The sequence below is a fragment of the Polypterus senegalus genome, chromosome 7, assembly GCF_016835505.1.
Source record: "Polypterus senegalus isolate Bchr_013 chromosome 7, ASM1683550v1, whole genome shotgun sequence".
NCBI classification, from domain to species: Eukaryota; Metazoa; Chordata; class Cladistia; order Polypteriformes; family Polypteridae; genus Polypterus; species Polypterus senegalus.
Genome location: NC_053160.1, coordinates 15593147 through 15613267, shown reverse-complemented (window position 1 = coordinate 15613267; position 20121 = coordinate 15593147). Strand labels below are relative to the sequence as shown.

Sequence of the window (20121 nt, the reverse complement as noted above, 5' to 3'; positions counted from 1 at the left end):
AACCACACTGTTCCTCCTGAATCCGAGGTTGACTATCCGGCGGACCCTCCTCTCCAGAACCCCGAATAGACTTTTCCAGGGAGGCTGAGGAGTGTGATCCCTCTATAGTTGGAACACACCCTCCGGTCCCCTTTTAAAGAGGGGACCACCACCCCGGTCTGCCAATCCAGAGGCACTGTCCCGATGTCCATGCGATGTTGCAGAGGCGTGTCAACCAAGACAGTCCTACAACATCCAGAGCCTTAAGGAACTCGGTATCTCATCCACCCGGGGCCCTGCCACCAAGGAGTTTTTGACCACCTCGGTGACTTCAGTCCCAGAGATGGGAGAGCCCACCTCAGAGTCCCCAGGCTCTGCTTCCTCGTGGAAGGCATGTTAGTGGGATTGAGGAGGTCTTGAAGTACTCCTCCCACCGACCCAGCGTCCCCGAGTGAGGTCAGCAGCGCACCATCCCACCATATACGGTGTTGACACTGCACTGCTTCCCCTCCTGAGACGCGGACGGTGGACCAGAATCTCCTCGGCCGTCCGAAAGTCGCTTCTCCATGGCCTCTCAAACTCCTCCCATGCCCGAGTTTTGCCTCAGCAACAACGAAGCCGCGTTCGCTTGGCCTGCGGTACCTATCAGCTGCCTCCAGAGACCCACAGGACAAAAAGTCCTATAGGACTCCTTCTTCAGCTTGACGGCATCCCTCACGCGGTGTCCACCAACGGGTTCGGGATTGCCGCCACGACAGGCACCGACCACCTTGCGGCCACAGCTCCGGTCAGCCGCCTCAACAATAGAGGCACGGAACATGGCCCATTCGGACTCAATGTCCCCACCTCCCTCGGGGCGTGGTTGAAGTTCTGCGGAGGTGGGAGTTGAAGCTACTTCTGACAGGGGACTCTGCCAGCCGTTCCCAGCAGACCCTCACAACACGCTTGGGCCTACCAGGTCTGACCGGCATCTTCCCCACCATCGAAGCCAACTCACCACCAGGTGGTGATCAGTTGACAGCTCCGCCCCTCTCTTCACCCGAGTGTCCAAGACATATGGCGCAAGTCCGGCGACACGACCACAAAGTCGATCATCGACCTGAGGCCTAGGGTGTCCTGGTGCCAAGTGCACATATGAACACCCTTATGCTTGAACATGGTGTTGTTATGGACAATCCATGGCGAGCACAGAAGTCCAATAACAAAACACCGCTCGGGTTCAGATCGGGGCCATTCCTCCCAATCACGCCCTTCCAGGTCTCACTGTCATTGCCCGTGAGCATTGAAGTCTCCCAGCAAAGCGAGGGAATCCCAGAAGGTATGCCCTCTAGCAACCCTCAGAGACTCCAAAAGGGTGGATACTCCAAACTGCTGTTGGCGCATATGCACAAACAACAGTCAGGACCCTTCCTCCCACCCGAAGGCGGAGGGAGGCCACCCTCTCGTCCACCGGGGTAAACCCCAATGCACAGGCTCCAGTGGGGGCAATAAGTATGCCCACACCTGCTCGGCCTCTCACGGGGCAACTCCAGAGTGGTAGAGAGTCCAGCCCCTCTCAAGGAGATTGGTTCCAGAGTCCAAGCTGTGCGTCGAGGTGAGTCCGACTATATCTAGCCGGAACCTCTTGACCTCGCGCACTAGCTCAGGCTCCTTCCCTTCAGAGAGTGACATTCCACGTCCCAAGAGCCAGTTTCTGTAGCGAGGATCAGACCGCCAAGGTCCCGCCTCGCCACCACCCAACTCACACTGCACCCAACCTCCTTGGCCCCTCCCATAGGTGGTGAGCCCATGGGGAGGAGGACCCACGTTACCTCTTCGGGCTGTGCCCGGCGAGCCCATGGGTGCAGGCCCGGCCACCAGGCGCCGCCATCGAGCCCCACCTCCAGGCCTGGCTCCAGAGGGGGGCCCCGGTGACCCGCGTCCGGGCAAGGGAAAACGTTGTCCAAAGTTTTTACTCTTCATTGGAGGTTTGTTGAACCGCTCTTTGTCTCATCCCTCACCTAGGACCAGTTTGCCTTGGGTGGCCCTACCAGGGGCATAAAGCCCCAGACAACATAGCTCCTAGGATCATTGGGACACGCAAACCCCTCCACCACGATAAGGTGACGGTTCAAGGAGGAGTTGTGGTAATGTACAGAACCAAAATGAGAAAAAAGTTGTCTCTGTCCAAATATTGATGGACCTAACTGTATATAGCGCCCGACCCGGCACAAACTACGCAGAGGCACGTGTACAAAACACACAGGCCTTTTATTTTTTTCTTCACCCATGGGCGCACGCCTTCCCCGTGACCCACTGGCAATAAACAGTCCCAAAAGCACTTTAGTCTCACACAACAACACTTCACCTTGTACCTCCACCACTCCTCTCAGGCAACCTCATCCTCTTCCTCCCGATTCTGGTCCCTTAGTGGTGGAGGCTGGCCCGTTTTATACCCCACCCGGAAGTGTTCCAGGTGTTTGACCACCTGGTCCCAATTGCACCTCCGGGTGGGGCTGATGACTCGCCCAGCCGGGTTCTTGAGTCTTGGCAGCGCCCCCTAGCGGCCACCCCATCTTCCAACCAGGTTGTCCCATGGAGCCACGCGGGAGAGTGAGAAAATGAACATTGGCCAGGGAGGCTGCCACCTAACATCCCGGGGGAGGTATTGAGCTGTCCATGGTGGCTCCCCCGGAACATAAGCAGCAGGGGCGTCCCGGCTGTCCATCACACGTAACTTTGAAATAAAACAAAATACATCACTTGTGCTGTTTACAGACGTGGTCGTAAAATTGAGGACCACAGGAGATTCAAAACAGTTTATTTCAAAATAAGTACTGAACATTTTTGGGCTGGATAAATAAAAATACATTTTTCTCATTATTGTTTTAATAATGTTCAAACACAAAGTTAAAATGTACCAGATTTAAAGTCTACAACAGAATACAAAAGAGATGTGCCTGGATAATCGATTAAAAGCCTCCACCGCTCCGCTACTTTTTATATATCGGTGTTCTATCAACACAAGCGTAAAGAAAGGCCATTATTTACAATTCAGTCACGTAAAAAGCCTAGAACACTCTCTGTGTCCTTCAGTTACCTCATTTTCACATGCTGTTTCATTTAAAGGAGTACTCCACCCAAAGACTGCCTGTTTCGTATCCCATTGCTTTTACATTTTAAGCTCACATTTTCATGAAAATGAAGATAACAAAGCTGCTGATACAATAGACTTCAATGAGGACCAGCACTGCAGAGCAGCAAACAAAATGGATACTTTAAACAACTATTTACTCTCTTTCAGAAATGAAATGCCAATTGTCCAGTCACAACACATTGATTTATATTGTTAAATAAAATCTTAATGGTGCACAAAAATGAAGGGCGATCTAAGAGGATCGAGACGTTGGCTCCATTCACTGGTCAAGAGCACCGTCTTCAATTCAAAAGCTCCAAAGCCTGAATTTGATTGCACGTCCTTCACTGTCGTACAATGATCTACATTTTTCTTACTTAACGTTATTATAGAAACAAAGTGGAGAGGTGCATGAGAGAGAAGGAGGACTAGAGAAGTATGTGAGGAGTGTCCAGGATATGTGGGGTGAGTGAGAACTCGGGTTAAAAGCAATATTGGGGTAGCAGGCATGATCCCAGTTAGAGGGGCTCTGCGCCAGGGGTCTTCTTTTGGTTCTTACCTGATGGTAGTTTTTGCGTTGAGACAGATAATGGAGAAGCTTCCAGAAAAACAGAAAGGTTTGCATGTGGTGTTTATTGATTTGGAGAAGGTTTATGATAGAGCGCCACATCAAGAGGTCTGGAGGTGCGTGAGAGAGGAAGGAGGACCAGAGAAGTGTGTGAGGGTGGTCCAGGATTTATATGAGGGAGTGAGGACTCAGGTTTAAAGCAATGTTGGGGTGCTCAGTCCATTATTGTTCACACTACTGACTCATGACTGTGCAGCAACACACAGCTCTAATCACATCATAAAATTTGCCAATGACACGACTGTGGTGGGTCTCATCAGCAACAACAATGAGTCAGCATACAGAGAGGAGGTGCAGCGGTTAACGGACTGGTGTAAAGCCAATAACCTGTCTCTGAATGTAGACAAAACAAAGGAGATGATTGTTGACTTTAGGAAGACTAAGAGTGACCATCTGCCACTGAACATTAACTGTGGAGGTCATCAATAGCACCAAATTCCTGGGTGTCCACCTGGCAGAGAACCTCACCTGGTCCTACAACACCAGCTCTATAGCCAAGAAAGTCCAGCAGTGGCTCTACTTCCTGCATAGGTTGAGAAAAGCCCATCTTCCACCAGCTATTCTAACAACATTCTACAGAGGAACCATAGAGAGCATCCTGAGCAACTGCATCACTGTCTGGTTTGGAAATTGCACGGTCAGGGATCGTAAAGCCCTACAACAGATAGTGAAGACAGCTGAGAAGATCATCTGTGTCTCTCTTCCTTCCATCATGGACATTTACACCAAACGCTGCATCCGCAAAGCCACCAGCATTGTGAATGACCCAACACACCCTGCACACTCACTGTTTACACTCCTGCCATTGGGAAAAATGTACCAAAGCACTCGGGCCCTCACCACCAGAATGCGTCACAGTTTTTTCCCCCAAGCACTCAGATTCCTGAACGCTCATGGACTGATCTGACATCTGATAGATGTGTTCTGCTCTGCAATGTTGCACATTGTAGCACATTTGTCTCACATGCACCTTGTTATATATTATGTGTTGTGGATTCTTCGTTGTCCTGTGTTCTATGTAGCTCCATGGTCCTGGAGGAGTGTTGTCTTGTTTCACTGTATGCTGCACTACTGTATGGGCATGAAATGACAATAAATACTCTTGAATCTTGAGATCCCAGTTACAGGGGCTCTGCACCAGGGGTCTTCTTTAGGTTCTTACCTCTTTGATCTGATTGTGGATGTTCTGAGTCATGGGATGAAAGGCCAATCCTCCTGGTGTAGCCTTTGTACTCCACCCAAAAACGATACATATATACAGTGTGTGTATGTATATACAGTATATATTATATATATATATATATATATATATATATATATATATATATATATATATATATATATATATATATATATATATATATATATATATATATATATATATATATATATATAATATATCAATCCGTCCATTATCCAACCCGCTATATCCTAACTACAGGGTCACGGGGGTCGGCTGGAGCCAATCCCAGCCAACACAGGGCGCAAGGCAGGAAACAAACACCGGGCAGGTCACCAGCCCACCGCAGGGCACACACACACACACCAGGGCCAATTTAGAATCACCAATGCTCCTAACCTGCATATCTTTGGACTGTGGGAGGAAACCAACGCAGAAACGGGGAGGACATGCAAACTCCATGAAGGGAGGACCTGGAAAGCAAACCCGGGTCTCCTAACTATGAGGTAGCAGTGCTACCCACTGCGCCACCATGCCGCCCTATATAATATATATATATATATATATATATATATATATATATATATATATATATATATATATATATATATATATATATATATATATATATATATATATATATATATATATATATATATATATATATATACAGTATATATATATATATATATATATATATATATATATATATATATATATATATATATATATATATATATATTGTGATGACCAGCCATGGCCATTACCTGGCCGGGACGCCAACTGGATGGAAGGACCAACAGAGAGAGTATCTACAAGACACTACCTTCCCAAGGACGCTGGTGGGCAGCCCTTCTGCGTGGCTGTGGCACCATGGATTCACGCAGGGCATGCTGGCAGTTGGAGTGTGGCACACCTCTGTTGGGTTCCATGGGGGCTGCCAGGGGGACCTGCCGTGCCCCACATATGGCTTTCACCACACCTTGGAGTGACTCCAAGTCTGATTAATGAGGCACCGGGAACACTCCCAGGGTCTGCTTAAAAGGAGCCAACTCACTCCATTCAGAGAGCCAGAGCCGGGAGGAAGAGGGACAAAGCTTGCCAAGAGGAGGAGGAATGTAGGCGGATGACAAGGAGAGAAGTAGAAGAAGGGACTGTGCTGTTTTGGTGCTTGTACTGTGAGGCTGTGGGGAGCGAGGGAAAAGCGCTTCCTACGTGAATAAACGTGTGTTGTGTGACAGAATCGTGTCTCTGCCTGCCTGTCTATGTCGGGGTTGAGGCAGCTAGAGCACCCCTGGTTTCCGCTGTGTATATAATATATTTTTATATGTTACTTACCCCGTGTAGTTTGTGGTCATGGCAAAGGAGAAATCTCATGTGTTTGTATAGAATGGACATGGAAAAGTTTTGATCCAAAAACCCCACTCGATCATAGAAATATGACAATATGATGCTGTTTCTCCCCAGATACCGAGGGGGACCCCCCCACCCAGGTTGTCAAAAAAAAAAAAACAAATGAAGGTTAAAGTGAGCACACTCTGTACACCAAAAAGCATGTGCTTCTTAAAGTTCGTAGTGTGTGCACAAAGGGGCGTCATTTTGTGCTATTGAAGGGGCGCATGCTCTGGACACCGAGGGGGACTGGCCCCCCAAGAGATCATTGAAGTCTAATAGTGCCAACTACCTACTATGGACAACGAGGGGGCTTCAAATGGGCTTCAACTGGCACTGATGGTGACTGGCAACAGCAAAGAATATGAAAACCATCTCATCTTACTCATGTCACATTATCCACATGTAAATTCCACATTGTCTTTCTCGGCCATAACTACAAACTACATGGGGTAAGTAACATATAAGAAAAAATACCGTTTTTGGGTGAAGTGACTGCCCAGACTGTGCACGTAAAACAGCTATAAAAGTATAAGATAACAACTGCCACAAATAAATAGCTAAGTTAAAGTAATATTAGCCTACAGCAGGGGTGCCTAACTCCTGTCCTGTAGGGCCGCAGTGGCTGCAGGTTTTCATTCTAACCCTTTTCCTAATTAGTGATCTGTTTTTGCTGCTAATTAACTTCTTTTGAATTCATTTTAATTGACTTGTTTTCAAGATTTGCTCCCCTGAATTTCTTCATCGTTCCTCTGAATTGCTTCATTTCTTTCCTTAAATGGCACCCAAACAGAAATGAAACAGTGAGTGAGCCAGCAGAAGACCACCTAAGTCAGGGCCTCAAACTCCAACCAGTTGCTTAATCAGGTGCAGAGTCTTGTTGTTAATTAAACTCGTTCTTTAATTCCATAGCGTGTTGCTGCTCTCATTGTGCAATAGCAGACATTTCCGAAATTGTGGATTTTCTCTTTTCTAAGAGCAGATCAGCATTCCTGAGACCTTCACCTTTCTTTATTTTCAGATATTGTATGATGGTCACAGTTTGCTGGTCCTGGTTTGGCTCATTTTGTATCTCATTATTGTTTGGCAGCTAATTAATGAAAAAGAAACAATTCAGGGGTCTGAGTCTTCAAGAGCAAGTCAAATAAAATGAATTCAAAAGAAGTTAATTAGCAGCAAAAACAGGCCACTGATTAAGAAAAAGGTTAGAATGAAAACCAGCAGCCACTGAGGCCATCCAGGACTGGAGTTGGGCACCCCTGGCCTACAGTGTAGCTTACAAAAACTGAGATGAAAATAATGAACAAGTCGCCTTGCTGAAGAGCAAACGTCAATTTCATCTGACGCTCAGACACTCTCTGCTGACCCTGACATTGACATGCAATGCCTTAATACACTCCAGTTTTGGGAAGCCATAGAAGATGGCCCTGTCCTGTCTAATTCGTCCAGCAGTTCTGTGCCCAATACAAGCCAAGTCCTCCAATGAGCAAGTCCACTTTCCCGCTGGCCAAGCTCTCATGCCAGAGATTCACTTTTGCTTGTTTTCCTCTTACAGGTTTGACAAATAGAAAAGTTACTTTGGTGTTTCAGGTATTTTATGTTTTTTGTTTAATGTCAGACTGTTAATATGACGCTGGACCAAGAAGTTGCCGGTGTCAGTAGGCTTTTGACAGGTAGGGTTATTTTATGAGAGAGGGTACTGGGTAGATTGTTTTAATGCATTTTGCCGTAGAAGAGAGTTTTTCTCTTTAATAATAACTTTCCCAGATCATGGAGTCCCCATCATGTGGGATCCATCATGCATCAGTTAAAAGAACTCACTGTTCATATTTGTATTATAAAATATGTTCTTTTGTGCAAATGAACAGTTCAAGGATTCCAATAAAATCAGAAATATACTCCTATAATGCTATGTTTCCTGTAATGCCCGCTGTTCCTCGTTGCTTGTTTCTTCGCTCCCTTCGCTGTCGTGGCCAGTGCTGATCAGGGTCTCCTTTTGAAGTCTCTTGTACTCGGTGTGGAAAAATAGAACAAAGAAGCAGGCTCCCACAGTACAGATGGCGGCCATCACCAGGGTGGGGACTGGAAAAAAAGGACAACAGAAGAGATGATTAAGTGCTTTTACAGTCATGTGTCCTCAACTGCTGCCAGTGCCAAGGACGTAATATTTTCTGATCTGTGTGCTGTTTTATAGCCATGTTCAAGATCGGTGATGGTTCTTGGCTTTCTTGACAGCGTTAAGATATTCTTGTATAGTCAACTGAGAGGAGTGTTAAGCTATTCCATACACGCCATACTGAAGAACAGAAACTGAAAAGCATGGCACTGATTTTAAGAGGAAGGTTTATAATTGTGTTTTTTTGAGCAAGTACATAGTGTGTTATCTGTACGCGTAAGCGTGATGCACCCACCTTAATAAAAGGATTGGTGTGTGTACATCCAGTGGCTATGTGTGGATCATTCCAAAAGATCTTTGTGATGCACCATTTGTCACAAACAAATCCCATACCAAGTGTATTGCAACACGCATTACAAAGCTATCCAAAACACGTTTTTCCCATCTTAACCCTTAAACCGCCACATATTTGGGGGGGTTAATGCATCCCCGGACACCAAATACAGTGGAACTTCGGTTTGCGAGTAACTTGGTTTACGAGTGTTTTGCAAGACGAGCTAAAATTTTTAATAAATTTTGACTTGATAAACGAGCGAGGTCTTGCAATACGAGCAGTATGGATACGCTTTGTCTGCTGAGCGTCATGTGATCACAACTGAGCTGATGGTTCTTCTCTCGCGCACGTGTGTGTGTTTATCTCTCTCTCTCATGTGTGTATGTGTGTGCGTCTCTCTCTCTCTCGTGGGCAATCGTCTCCTATTCTCTGTCTGAGTCGGCGTGCCTCACTCATGTAGTCAACATCCGTACGAGCGTATACTGGTTACTACAGCATTGTGACTGTGTGTGTGTGTGTGTGTGTGTGTGCGTACGTGCGTGCATGTGTGTGTGTGTGCTTTGACGCAGGAGTCCCCGTCTTGCGCCTCAAAACACAAAGCTGAGTCTCAGTACTTTAACAACACCAGCTTTATTCAGCTTGAAACAGCAACAGCGCGGTTATTTATTGTAGCGGGATCTGCCACTAACTATACACAGACACAGCAGTCAGACAGGGTCGTGGCCAAGTAATACTGTGCCCTGCGCATTTATAATGTTCCTTGTATCACCCATCGACAGCAGGCGCTTATAGCACGTCCACCATCTTTTCAGATTCACTTTTACAGCAAACTGCTATGGCGCTGGGAGACTGCGATTGCTTTGGGACGCTCTTCCACATGTCGTCCCGTTGGGTGGAATCCTACAAGAGTTTAGAAACTCACTCACACCAGCCAGGATTCTTTTTAAAGGTAAAGTGCAGGCTAATTTGTTTTATGTATTTTTACTTTAGATTTTGTTATAATCATTTTTATATGAGTAGTTTTGGGTTTGGGCGGCACGGTGGCGCAGTGGTAGCGCTGCTGCCTCGCAGTTAAGAGACCCGGGTTCGCTTCCCGGGTCCTCCCTGCGTGGAGTTTGCATGTTCTCCCGTGTCTGCGTGGGTTTCCTCCGGCGCCTCGTTTCCTCCCACAATCCAAAGACATGCAGGTTAGGTGGACTGGCGATTCTAAATTGGCCCTAGTGTGTGTTTGTGTGTGTCCTGCGGTGGGTTGGCACCCTGCCCAGGATTGGTTCCTGCCTTGTGCCCTGTGTTGGCTGGGATTGGCTCCAGCAGACCCCCGTGACCCTGTGTTCGGATTCAGCGGGTTGGAAGATGGATGGATAGTTTTGGGTTGTGGAACGAATCATCTGAGTTTCCATTATTATTATTTCTTATGGGGAAATTCACTTTGATATACGAGTGCTTTGGACTGCGAGCACGTTTCCGGAACGAATTATGCTCGCAAACCGAGGTTCCACTGTACTTTTTTGCTGATCTTTTTAAGGCAACGTCACAATTCACCAAGAAAACGTAAAATTTTAATGGCACACATATTTTTTTCATGTGAAGAGCATCACCATTCCAATGAACTGTAAAACTATAAAAAAAAAAAAAAACTACTGCAACAATCAATTATTATGTGTACAAGGTGCAACTGACGCCATTGATGAAATTCAGTAAATCACCAAGCCATCTGCGCTTGAACTGGCTGCATGTGAGCACACAGAGGCCAACAATGACGCTGGCAGGCTAGTCTAGTGCAGTGGCTGAATCCCAGGGGCAGTGACGCTGATTCACTAGGGGGCGCCAGTAGTCATGAGCTGGCTGATCAATGAGTGCACGGCACGGACTGATCAGCTCCAGCGTGCTGGCAAATTGCACTGGGAACTGAATATAGCCAGTAGCGGCAGTTTTAGGGTTTTGTAAATATGCAAGATACTGAGGAATTAATTCATGCATTTATTTCTAGTAGGACTGACTACTATCTACAACAACTACTACTACTACTACTAATAATAATAATGATGATGATGATAATAATAATACAGTTTACAATGCATTATTTATTCACTGGCTGCTCAAATCATTCTTTCTGCAGTTTTCAGTTAATTCAGAATTATTACACAAACCACAAAGTGCCAACATATAACTCCAGTTCTCATGTCCTTACACTGGCTCCTAGTTAAGTTTAGTGCCTATTCCAGAATTCTCCTTTTAACTTATAAAGCCTTAAATGACCAAGGCCCTGCTTACTTATCTGAGCTTATCGTTACCTACAAACCTCAACAGACATTAAGATCTCAAGATGCTGGCGTACTTATGATTCCAAGGATAAATAAGAAAACAGTGGGAGGTCAAACTTTTAGTGACAGGCCCTCAAAGCTTTGGAATGATCTGCCGACTACTACAAGAGGTGCCCTTTCAGTCTCAGCTATTAAATCTCAGCTGAAGACTCACTACTTCAGCCTAGCATACCCTGACTAGAGCTGCTGATTAGCTGTGCAGACTGCATTTCTGAATGTCGCTCATTTGTACAGAAATATAAAAAGCAGTCGGAATGAATGCATTACAAAGGGATTGCAGATACCAGCGACATTGCCAGCTGCAAGACCTGATGGGGTGTGCTGAGGAGACGAGGTGAGAAGAGACAAAGATGAACCGGGCTGATGGGAACAAAAAACAGTGTTTACAATATCTGTAAAAATGGGCTTTTAAATTTGTTTATTACCATTTTATCATCCACATGAGCACTGATTTTTATTGGTGTATTTATTTATTTGCATGGAGCACTGCACTTTGTTCTATGCAGTTTGACTGTGTGATGAATAAGAGCACCAAGCACTTTGCTCCTCTCGTTGCTGTTATATGTGTCCTATATTCCATGACTCATCTCGGTACACGACTATCAACTTTCCTGGGTTGAAGAGTAACAAGGAAGTTGCAGCCAACCCAGACCGTCACAATGGTGTATCCAAAACATTTGCAGTAATGCATTTTATTACTACAAATGCTTGTGATGCGCCATCTGTTGGAATGACAAATGCGACGCAATTTATTACTTCACGCATTACAAAATAAATTCCAACAGATTGCACACTACAATTCATCATGCTGAGGTCTGCATTAATTGCTTACTATAGACTTCAACAATTTGTAGCACAGCTAGTGCCGTATATCCCACTTGATAGAACACATGCTGGCTGAAACTGATGGTCTGAAATCGGTCATCAAAAAAGTACTCAAAAGGAAGGGAAGGGTCCCCCTCTGGTGATCAATCGTGATCTCGTCAGAGATTCTCCCTCGGCAGGCCCGCACCTGTGGGGGGGACAACCTTGACACTTGTCAGGGGCCCGAGCTAGATGGGGCCCACCCTTTTTCGAGTTTTTTTTTTTTTTTTTAAATATACGCACATATCTGAAACACAAAAGGGGCCCGAACTCTGTCAGCTGCCTGGGGCCCAGCATTTCCTAGGTGCAGGCCTGCCCTCGGTGAAACAAGTGTGACCATCAGAGCTTTCCATGCAGAGAATCAAGCACAATCCTTAATGCAGGGGAGAGCATTCACAGTGGTAAAACAATCACATGCAACAGAGCATCCTCAAGCACAATTGTCAGAGCCCGGGTAGGGACAACATTCAGTTGGGGAAAATAGGAATTCGTCCGCAGCCAGGTTGGGAATTGTTGCTGCAAGCACAAATGATCTTTTTGTTGCTCAAACATTATTAATAACCAAGTTATTCAAATAATCTGTGTTGTTAGAACATTAGAAGAATCTGGACGGGAACAGGCCATTCAGCCCAACAAGGCTCACCAGTCCTATCCACTTAATTCTTCTAAAAGTAACATCAGATCAAGTTTTGAAGGACCGTAAAGTCCTACTTTCTACCCCACAACTTGGTCACTTATTCCATGTGTCTATAGTTCACTGTGTGAAGAAAAACTTCTGAATGTTTGTGTGAAATTTCCCATTAATAAGTTTCTAACTGTGTGCCCGTGTTCTTGATGAACTCATTTTAAAGTCAGAGTCTCGATCCACTGCATTAATTCCCTTCATAATTTTAAACACTTCACTCAGGTCTCCTCTTGTTCTTCTTTTGTTTAAACTGTAAAGGCTCAGCTAATGTTAATCTTTCTTCATAATTCATCCCCTGTAGCCCCTGAATCAGCCAAGTTGCTCTTCTCTGGACTTTTTCTAGTGCTGTTATGTCCTTTTTGTAGCCTGGAGACCCAAACTGAACCCAGGACTCCAGATGAGGCCTCACCAGTGTGTTATAATTACACATTGTAAGCGGTGATTGCTAGTTCAGGTATAAAAAGGGAAACTACAGAAAATTAGAAATTAGTAGAAGTGATAAATGGAATACTAGATGTTATTGGCTGACTCATAATTCACTTATGTTTTGGTGATTAATCAGTTATTATTAATATAGGATCCTTTCCAAAGTTATTAAAAATATTGGTACGGTGACCCTGAATCCTCAACATGAATTATAGAAATTATGAAAGCAATGCATTTGCCTACTCAAAGCATCATGATGCACCAACATTGATGGACTGAAAGCCAGAAGTCTACGTGACCATCATCATCAGGTCCTTCCATGAAAACCCTAAATACAAAGAGGACTGTTTGACTTATGTTAGGTAGATTGCCCAGAGGGGACTGGGTGGTCTCTTGGTCTGGAACCCCTACAGATTTTATTTTTTTTCTCCAGCCGTCTGGATTTTTTTTTTGTTTTTTCTGTCCACCCTGGCCATCGGACCTTACTTATTCTATGTTAATTAATGTTGACTTTTTGTTTTTTATTGTGTCTTCCATTTTTCTATTCTTCATTTTGTAAAGCACTTTGAGTTGCATTTTTTTGTATGAAAATGTGCTATATAAATAAATGTTGATTGATTGATTGATTGATCTGAGATTTTTAAATGGTTTTTGAGAAAAGTATAGTAATAATAATAATAAGTGTCTTTCACAAGCCCAGGGTTGCTTTACATTTAGATGGAGAGGGGAAAAAACACACACAGAAGACAAAAGTTCATCAAAGAGGAAAGTTTTGAGTTGAGATTTAAAGTTGAAGAAAGAGGAGCAAACTCAGAGAGACTGAGGAAGAGAGTTCCAGAGTTGAGGGGCCATAACACTGAAAACCTGCCTCCTGTGGTGGAGAGTCTGGTGCAGGGGACAGTAAGGAGATTACTGAGCGAGGACCTGAGAGAGCGACAAGGAGTTTATGGAGTGTAGTGAGGTAGAGAGGGGGAAAAGTTATGTAGGGCTTTGAAGGGGAGAAGCAGAATCTTGAATTCAATCCTTGATGGAACTGGTATCCAGTGAAGCTGGGAGAGAACAGGGGGAGACGTGAGCAGAACGCTTTGTGTGGCTGCGGAGTTCTGAATGGACTCTAGCTTCAGTAAAGATTTTGCAGGGAGGCTGATGAAGAGGGAATTACAGTAATCAATACGAGACATTATGAAACAATGAACCAGAGTCTGAGCATCATTAAAGGACAGAAGTGGACAGAGGCGGGCAATGTGACGGAGATGATAGAGTGAAATTTTGGAAAGAGACCTGATGTGTAGCTCAAAGTTAAGTGATGAATCAAACAAAACACCAAGATTTGTGACAACAGGTACACAGGTTTGACCAAGCATACTATCAACAGAAACAGAGAAATTGGATGCCTTAGACCAGGGGTCTCCAACCTTTTTTCCCCTGAGAGCTACTTTTACAAAATGAAAACAGCCGAGAGCTACTCATGTTTTCTAACATATATTCTCATAGCTTATTTCAACCCAAACAAACTGAATAAGCTTGTTCTGCCTGAACATTTACAAAATGTTGGTATTCACAACTCACATTTTGCATTAAAACATCACAAAAAATATTGAGTTCACCTACAAGTGCATTTTGCAAACATGAATGCTGTCAAAACAAAACAATGCAATTCCAAATCCACAGATATGACTTATTCATTTGTCATTTTGTCACATGTCACTGTGTCACTTTATTCACATGTCCAGTTGCATGTGTGGTGTGTTTTTTAGTTAGTCAGATGACTCAACAAGAGAGGCAGGTGTCTGGTGGAGTGGAGCCCCCCCCCTTAGGTTCACTCTTATGGAGTCATTTAAATGTTCGTCTGTCAGTCTTGTTCTGAAATTTGATTTCATGACATTCATGTCAGACTCACCGAGGTATGGAGACCCAAACAAAGAAGACATTTTCAGAGCTGCTTGGTGAAGATTCTTATAGTTATCTGGCTCTACTAAGCTCCAGAAATGCTGTTGAGACTTTAACTGCACATTATTTTTATTTGGTTTACTAATATATAATATAGAAAATCCAATGTCTCTCTGTCTATATGTCTGTCTGCTTTTCACAAAAGAACTACTTCACAGATTTTTTTTTCTATAATTTGCTCGAACAGTCCAGTTGATTTTGCAACTTCTCTCATTTCGCTACGTATCACAGTTCGCTTGTGGTACCAATTTATTTGCGTGAATCCGAGAAACACGCAGCGGGCCAAGAAGAGGGGCCTTCCTCACTCACTCGCCAGCTTCGGGCGTGTACCTTAACTCTATTTAGCTAGCAAACGAGGGAACAATTGAATTTGATTGATGAGTTTGAGTCCAGATATTCTCTTAAGTGTGTGCCACATTGAAAAGATAGATTGCCAAGAACCAATGTAGAAAGCATTTTAAGACGGAGAAGCTTCTTTCTGTGGCACCCCTGCAAAAGAACCAACTCTTTCAACCCTCACAAACATATGCAGTTTTTAATATCTGGAAAAATTTGGAATTAACTTGCTTAGAGATCTTTATATAGACAACGTCTTTGCATCCTATGAACAATTACATTCCAAATTTAACATTCCAGCTACAAATTTCTTTCACTATCTGCAAATCAGGAACTTTGTTAAACAGAACCTTCCAGATTTTCCTCATCTTGCACCCTCATCCACACTGGAAAAATTATTGCTCAATTTCAAGGAGTTAGACTCCATCTCTACAATATATAAAATCATTTTACAATCCCTTCCTTTCAAAGATCCAAGAGGACACTGGGAAAATGACCTCTCAATTAATATATCAGAAAAGGAGTGGAAAGTAGCAATGCAGAGAATTCACTCGAGCTCCATATGCGCAAAGCATACAATTATACAACTCAAAATTATATATCAAGCACATCTGTCTCGACTAAAACTCTCCAAAATGTTTCCAGGACATGATCCAACCTGCGAACGTTGCAACCAAGTCCCAGCCTCACTAGGTCACATGTTCTGGGCCTGCTCCAAATTAACATTATTCTGGACAAAAATTTTTAATTACCTCTCAGACAGCCATGGACTCACAATCCCTCCTAACCCATTAACAGCTGTGTTTGGGGTTCTTCCAGAGGGGCTTAAAGTGGAGAAGGACAAACAAATTGTGATTGCATTCACTACACTGTTGGCACGCAGACTTATTCTGATAAACTGGAAGAACCCAAACTCTCCTCTTTTAAGTCAGTGGGAAACTGATGTGTTATATTTAAAATTGGAAAAAATCAAATACTCAGTTAGAGGATCTGTGCAGACTTTTTTCAAAACATGGCAGGATCTAATCAGTAATATTTTGAAATGAGTTTATAAAGCACAGAGAATTTGTTGATTTAGGTATTTTTACAAGCCTTAAATTTTACACCGTTTGGCTTGCTCTCTCTCTCAAGGGTGGGGATCGATCTGTTCTTAGCATAATTCTTTTTTTTTGTAAAAACTTGATTGCTATGTATTGATTGTAATAAAATTAATAAATAAAAAAAGAAAAGATAGATTGCAATTCAGATTGTGATTTTGAGTTAAAAGGATCGTGATATGATTTTTTGGAAAGATCGCCCACCCCTAATTTGGCTAATCAAGTTTTCAAATTTATGTAGGATTCATTAACCCTGCTTGGAAAGGTGCTGCCAGCTACCGGTTGCTCGTGAGCGACATGTTGGAGACCCCTGCCTTAGAAAGTAGGGAGTTTGGACATACCAGTAACACTTCAGTTTTATTGGCATTACGTCTGGTGGAGATTCTTTAGTAAAATAATATGATTGTGAATTAGTCACATGATGTGTTTATACTGACGTGTTGATCTAACTGCTACTTTATTATAATCGTAATGGGGGCTGTCAGTTAGCAGCAGAAGGCCATGGTATTAACTACAGATGGCCAGTGAAGTTGGGACTGATTTTCTTTTCCACGTGTATGGTTTGGATAGGCACGGGATCAAAAGCTGAAAATGTGAGAAAGCAAGAGATTTGTTTCATTTGATTGTTATTGGCTCCTTGGTCAAACACGTCTTGTCTGTATGGATGAGAACAGCAGAATAGAGAAGAATTCGAGCGTTCTGTCTAAGCCATTGTATCACATGCTGCATATGGGACAGGGATCAAAGCTTTAAAGGGCAGTATGTCCCTGGTGGTGTAATCACTGCATAGCCCCCTAAACTGGGATATAAATAACAGTGGGGACAATAATGAAGGGACAGGATGTGGATGAAGCTGCTTTACTGTTCAAATAAACATAAATGCCACCAGAGACTTTGAGAATTTTTAATGGTTTCAGGACTGTGGTGGGGGGGAAAGGGTGGAAAAAAATGCATGTGTAGCTTGATTGTGTTGTGAGTAATGTTTAACTTTTCATGTCTCAGTTATGAATATCTAAATTAATTTATTGATCTGACAATGTTTTAAAAGGGTTGTGAGAGCTCTGCTGGCAACATGGGGAGAAGTTAGGCCATTTGGCCAGGGAGGTACGGTCTGTGGTCATTATAATGTGGTCTCGTTTGGTGGTCCAGGAAGGCGTGTGTGACAAAAATCAAAAGGAAAATCGAAAAATATACTGAAACTCCAGCTTTTAATTCTCTGTTTTGGCTCACAATTACGTTTAGAGTAAATTAAAAAAATCCTTGTGGTATGTAAAATCGTGAATGTCTTTTCCCTTGGAATTACACAACAAAGGTCATCCTATTCTCAGAGTAAATAAAACTCAAGAATTTATTTTTATTTGGTAAAAAAAACGACCCATTTGTTTTTCATCTACTCTAAATATTGGTGGTTACAGGGTCTTGTTAAATGTGAAAAATGTGGCTCACGTAATTCGGGTTGATTTCATCTTTAAAATGTAGAAATGCTGTTATGAACCAGAAATGCCTTGTATTTTATGAGAGACTCCCGGTGCCATTAAAAACTGTTTGGCAACTCAACGACTCTCTACATTGCGGCGTTCACTCACAGAGCACATTCTTCGGACCACTGCACTGCTGGGCAGGACATCATTCTGATCTCAAAACGGCCTCATTACTTTGAGGTTCTGGTCCACATTGACATGATGGCATCTGTTGCGATGTGACATTTTGCATACATGTTGATAAATAGTTGTATGTCTTTATTTGTAACTTAGACAAAGCCAATGTAATATTAGTGTATTAGTGAAGGGGTTTAAGGACCCCTTCCTCTCTTTTAAGGCTGAGTCTCTTTGTAATTTTACGACAGGGTCGATGTGAGTGCCTCAAATAAGTTTGGCCAATGATTCTCTACAGGACTCCCAGTCAAACCCCACAGGAAAGCCAGGCTGCCTAACTAACACAATGAAGAGCACAGCTCAGCAGCCATATTGAGACAGGCATGTGACCTATTCTGAAGAAAACTGACCACAAATGAGGACTTAAAAAGAGACATTTTAAGTAACTAACAAGTTGAGGTATGGCTGTTTGGAATTGGATTGTCTCAGAGGCCTTTAAGTACCATGATGTCCTATTGGCTGTAGGGGTTGGACAGAACATCTATAAATGCATGTGCTTAACCTCACAATTTCTCTCTTGTTAACAACTGATGAAGACCATCACACCATGAACTGACAGGCTTGCGGCCTGTTCTGAAGAAAGCTGACCACAAATAATTCCTTAACTAGAGAAATTTTAAGTAACTAACACGTCTGCGTGCCGCCTGAAACTACACATCACCATTTATCAGGTTGTATGGTTGTCAATATTCAAATGTACTTTGCATATTGTTATTATTTATGAATATTATCAATAATACATTATTTAAAGTTTAACTTAACTCCTGCTTGTCTTTTACTACACCTAATTGCCTGAGGTTATAAACATAGAAGGGAAGGTGAAGAGAAGTTATAAAGCACAATACCTTATAAACAGTGCTAGGTCTGGGAGATTTGAGACATTCTGAAAAAGGCATCACATTAATAATACAAAAGGGGAAAGCAGAGTAAAATATTACACTACCAGGACAAAACAGCATCACACAGTTTCTATAAAGGACAGGATAAGAGAGCACTCCAAATTAGAACCCATGACAACAACAGCCACGAAACATCAGACATCATCTTTAAAGACCTGGAATCATAAAGCAGCTTATCTGTGCCAAGATGAATTTAAACAGCCAGTAAACAGTCGGCCTTTCCTGGTTTATGTGTTTATAAGCCTAGTCTGTCTTGTACGAGGGACGTTCAAAAAGCTTCCACACTCTTATTAAGAATTTTAAAAACAAACGACATCACTTTTCTACATAGTTATATTTTAATTACAGCACATACATTCGTGCTCTGTGTCCCCACCCATGTCTTGTGCATTCGACTCGCAGTAAAGGGAAACCATGTGTTCAGTGCAGGCTGTGGTATGTTAAAACAAACCTCCTCACTGAGTAATATACTGCCCTAAAATTACACATTGTATTATCGGGGTATTTCCCTCTACTTACTCTTTACCTGTTTCTTCAAGGGTAAGTGTATTCATCAAGTTCATTATTTTGTTGGTCTACTGGTGCACTTTAAGATGAACACACACATACATAGCTATACGCATACACACAGACCCTAACCACAACAGTGCCCCATGAATGACACACACACTGATTAACCTTTAGCACTTTAAACCACACAAGTGTTTTAGTAATAACACAGTCTGTCACTCTCTCAGCACTTCAAGAGAATAACTTATTATTGGCACGAAAAACATACAAAGTTTTAATAATATCTCAGACCTAAATATTACTTTTGGTCTACAAGAATACATTTAAACATACAAAGACTCAGCACTCTTGACTATAGGCCATTTATCAGCCAAGATTACCTTCTTTACGTACTGTTACCTACTATTGAGTGGAGCTCTCACCCGCAGCCTTAATAAACCTCGCAGCACAGAGGTAATGGTGAATTTTCGGCTGCACCAGATGCTCAAAGAAATCTAACTTATTACTTCTATCACTCTATGGACATTAAGACAAAGCATAGAAAATTAAAAGCAGCATGGTATTTATTACAGGAATAATAATACCAGTAGAACAAAGAATAATAGAAAATAGGTACTGATAGGAAAGTCTT

General features: G+C 43.1%; 1 protein-coding gene across 1 annotated transcript in view; it reads right to left on the bottom strand.

The window, feature by feature from the left end:
- Positions 1-7494: 7494 nt before the first annotated feature.
- Positions 7495-20121, bottom strand: part of slc49a3 (solute carrier family 49 member 3) — a 77953-nt gene continuing 65326 nt past the window's right edge. The window contains exon 10 of the mRNA XM_039758241.1: positions 7495-8376. Within this exon, the coding sequence (XP_039614175.1) occupies positions 8204-8376 (173 nt within the window). The 3' untranslated portion in view covers positions 7495-8203. The remainder of the gene's footprint in view (positions 8377-20121) is intronic.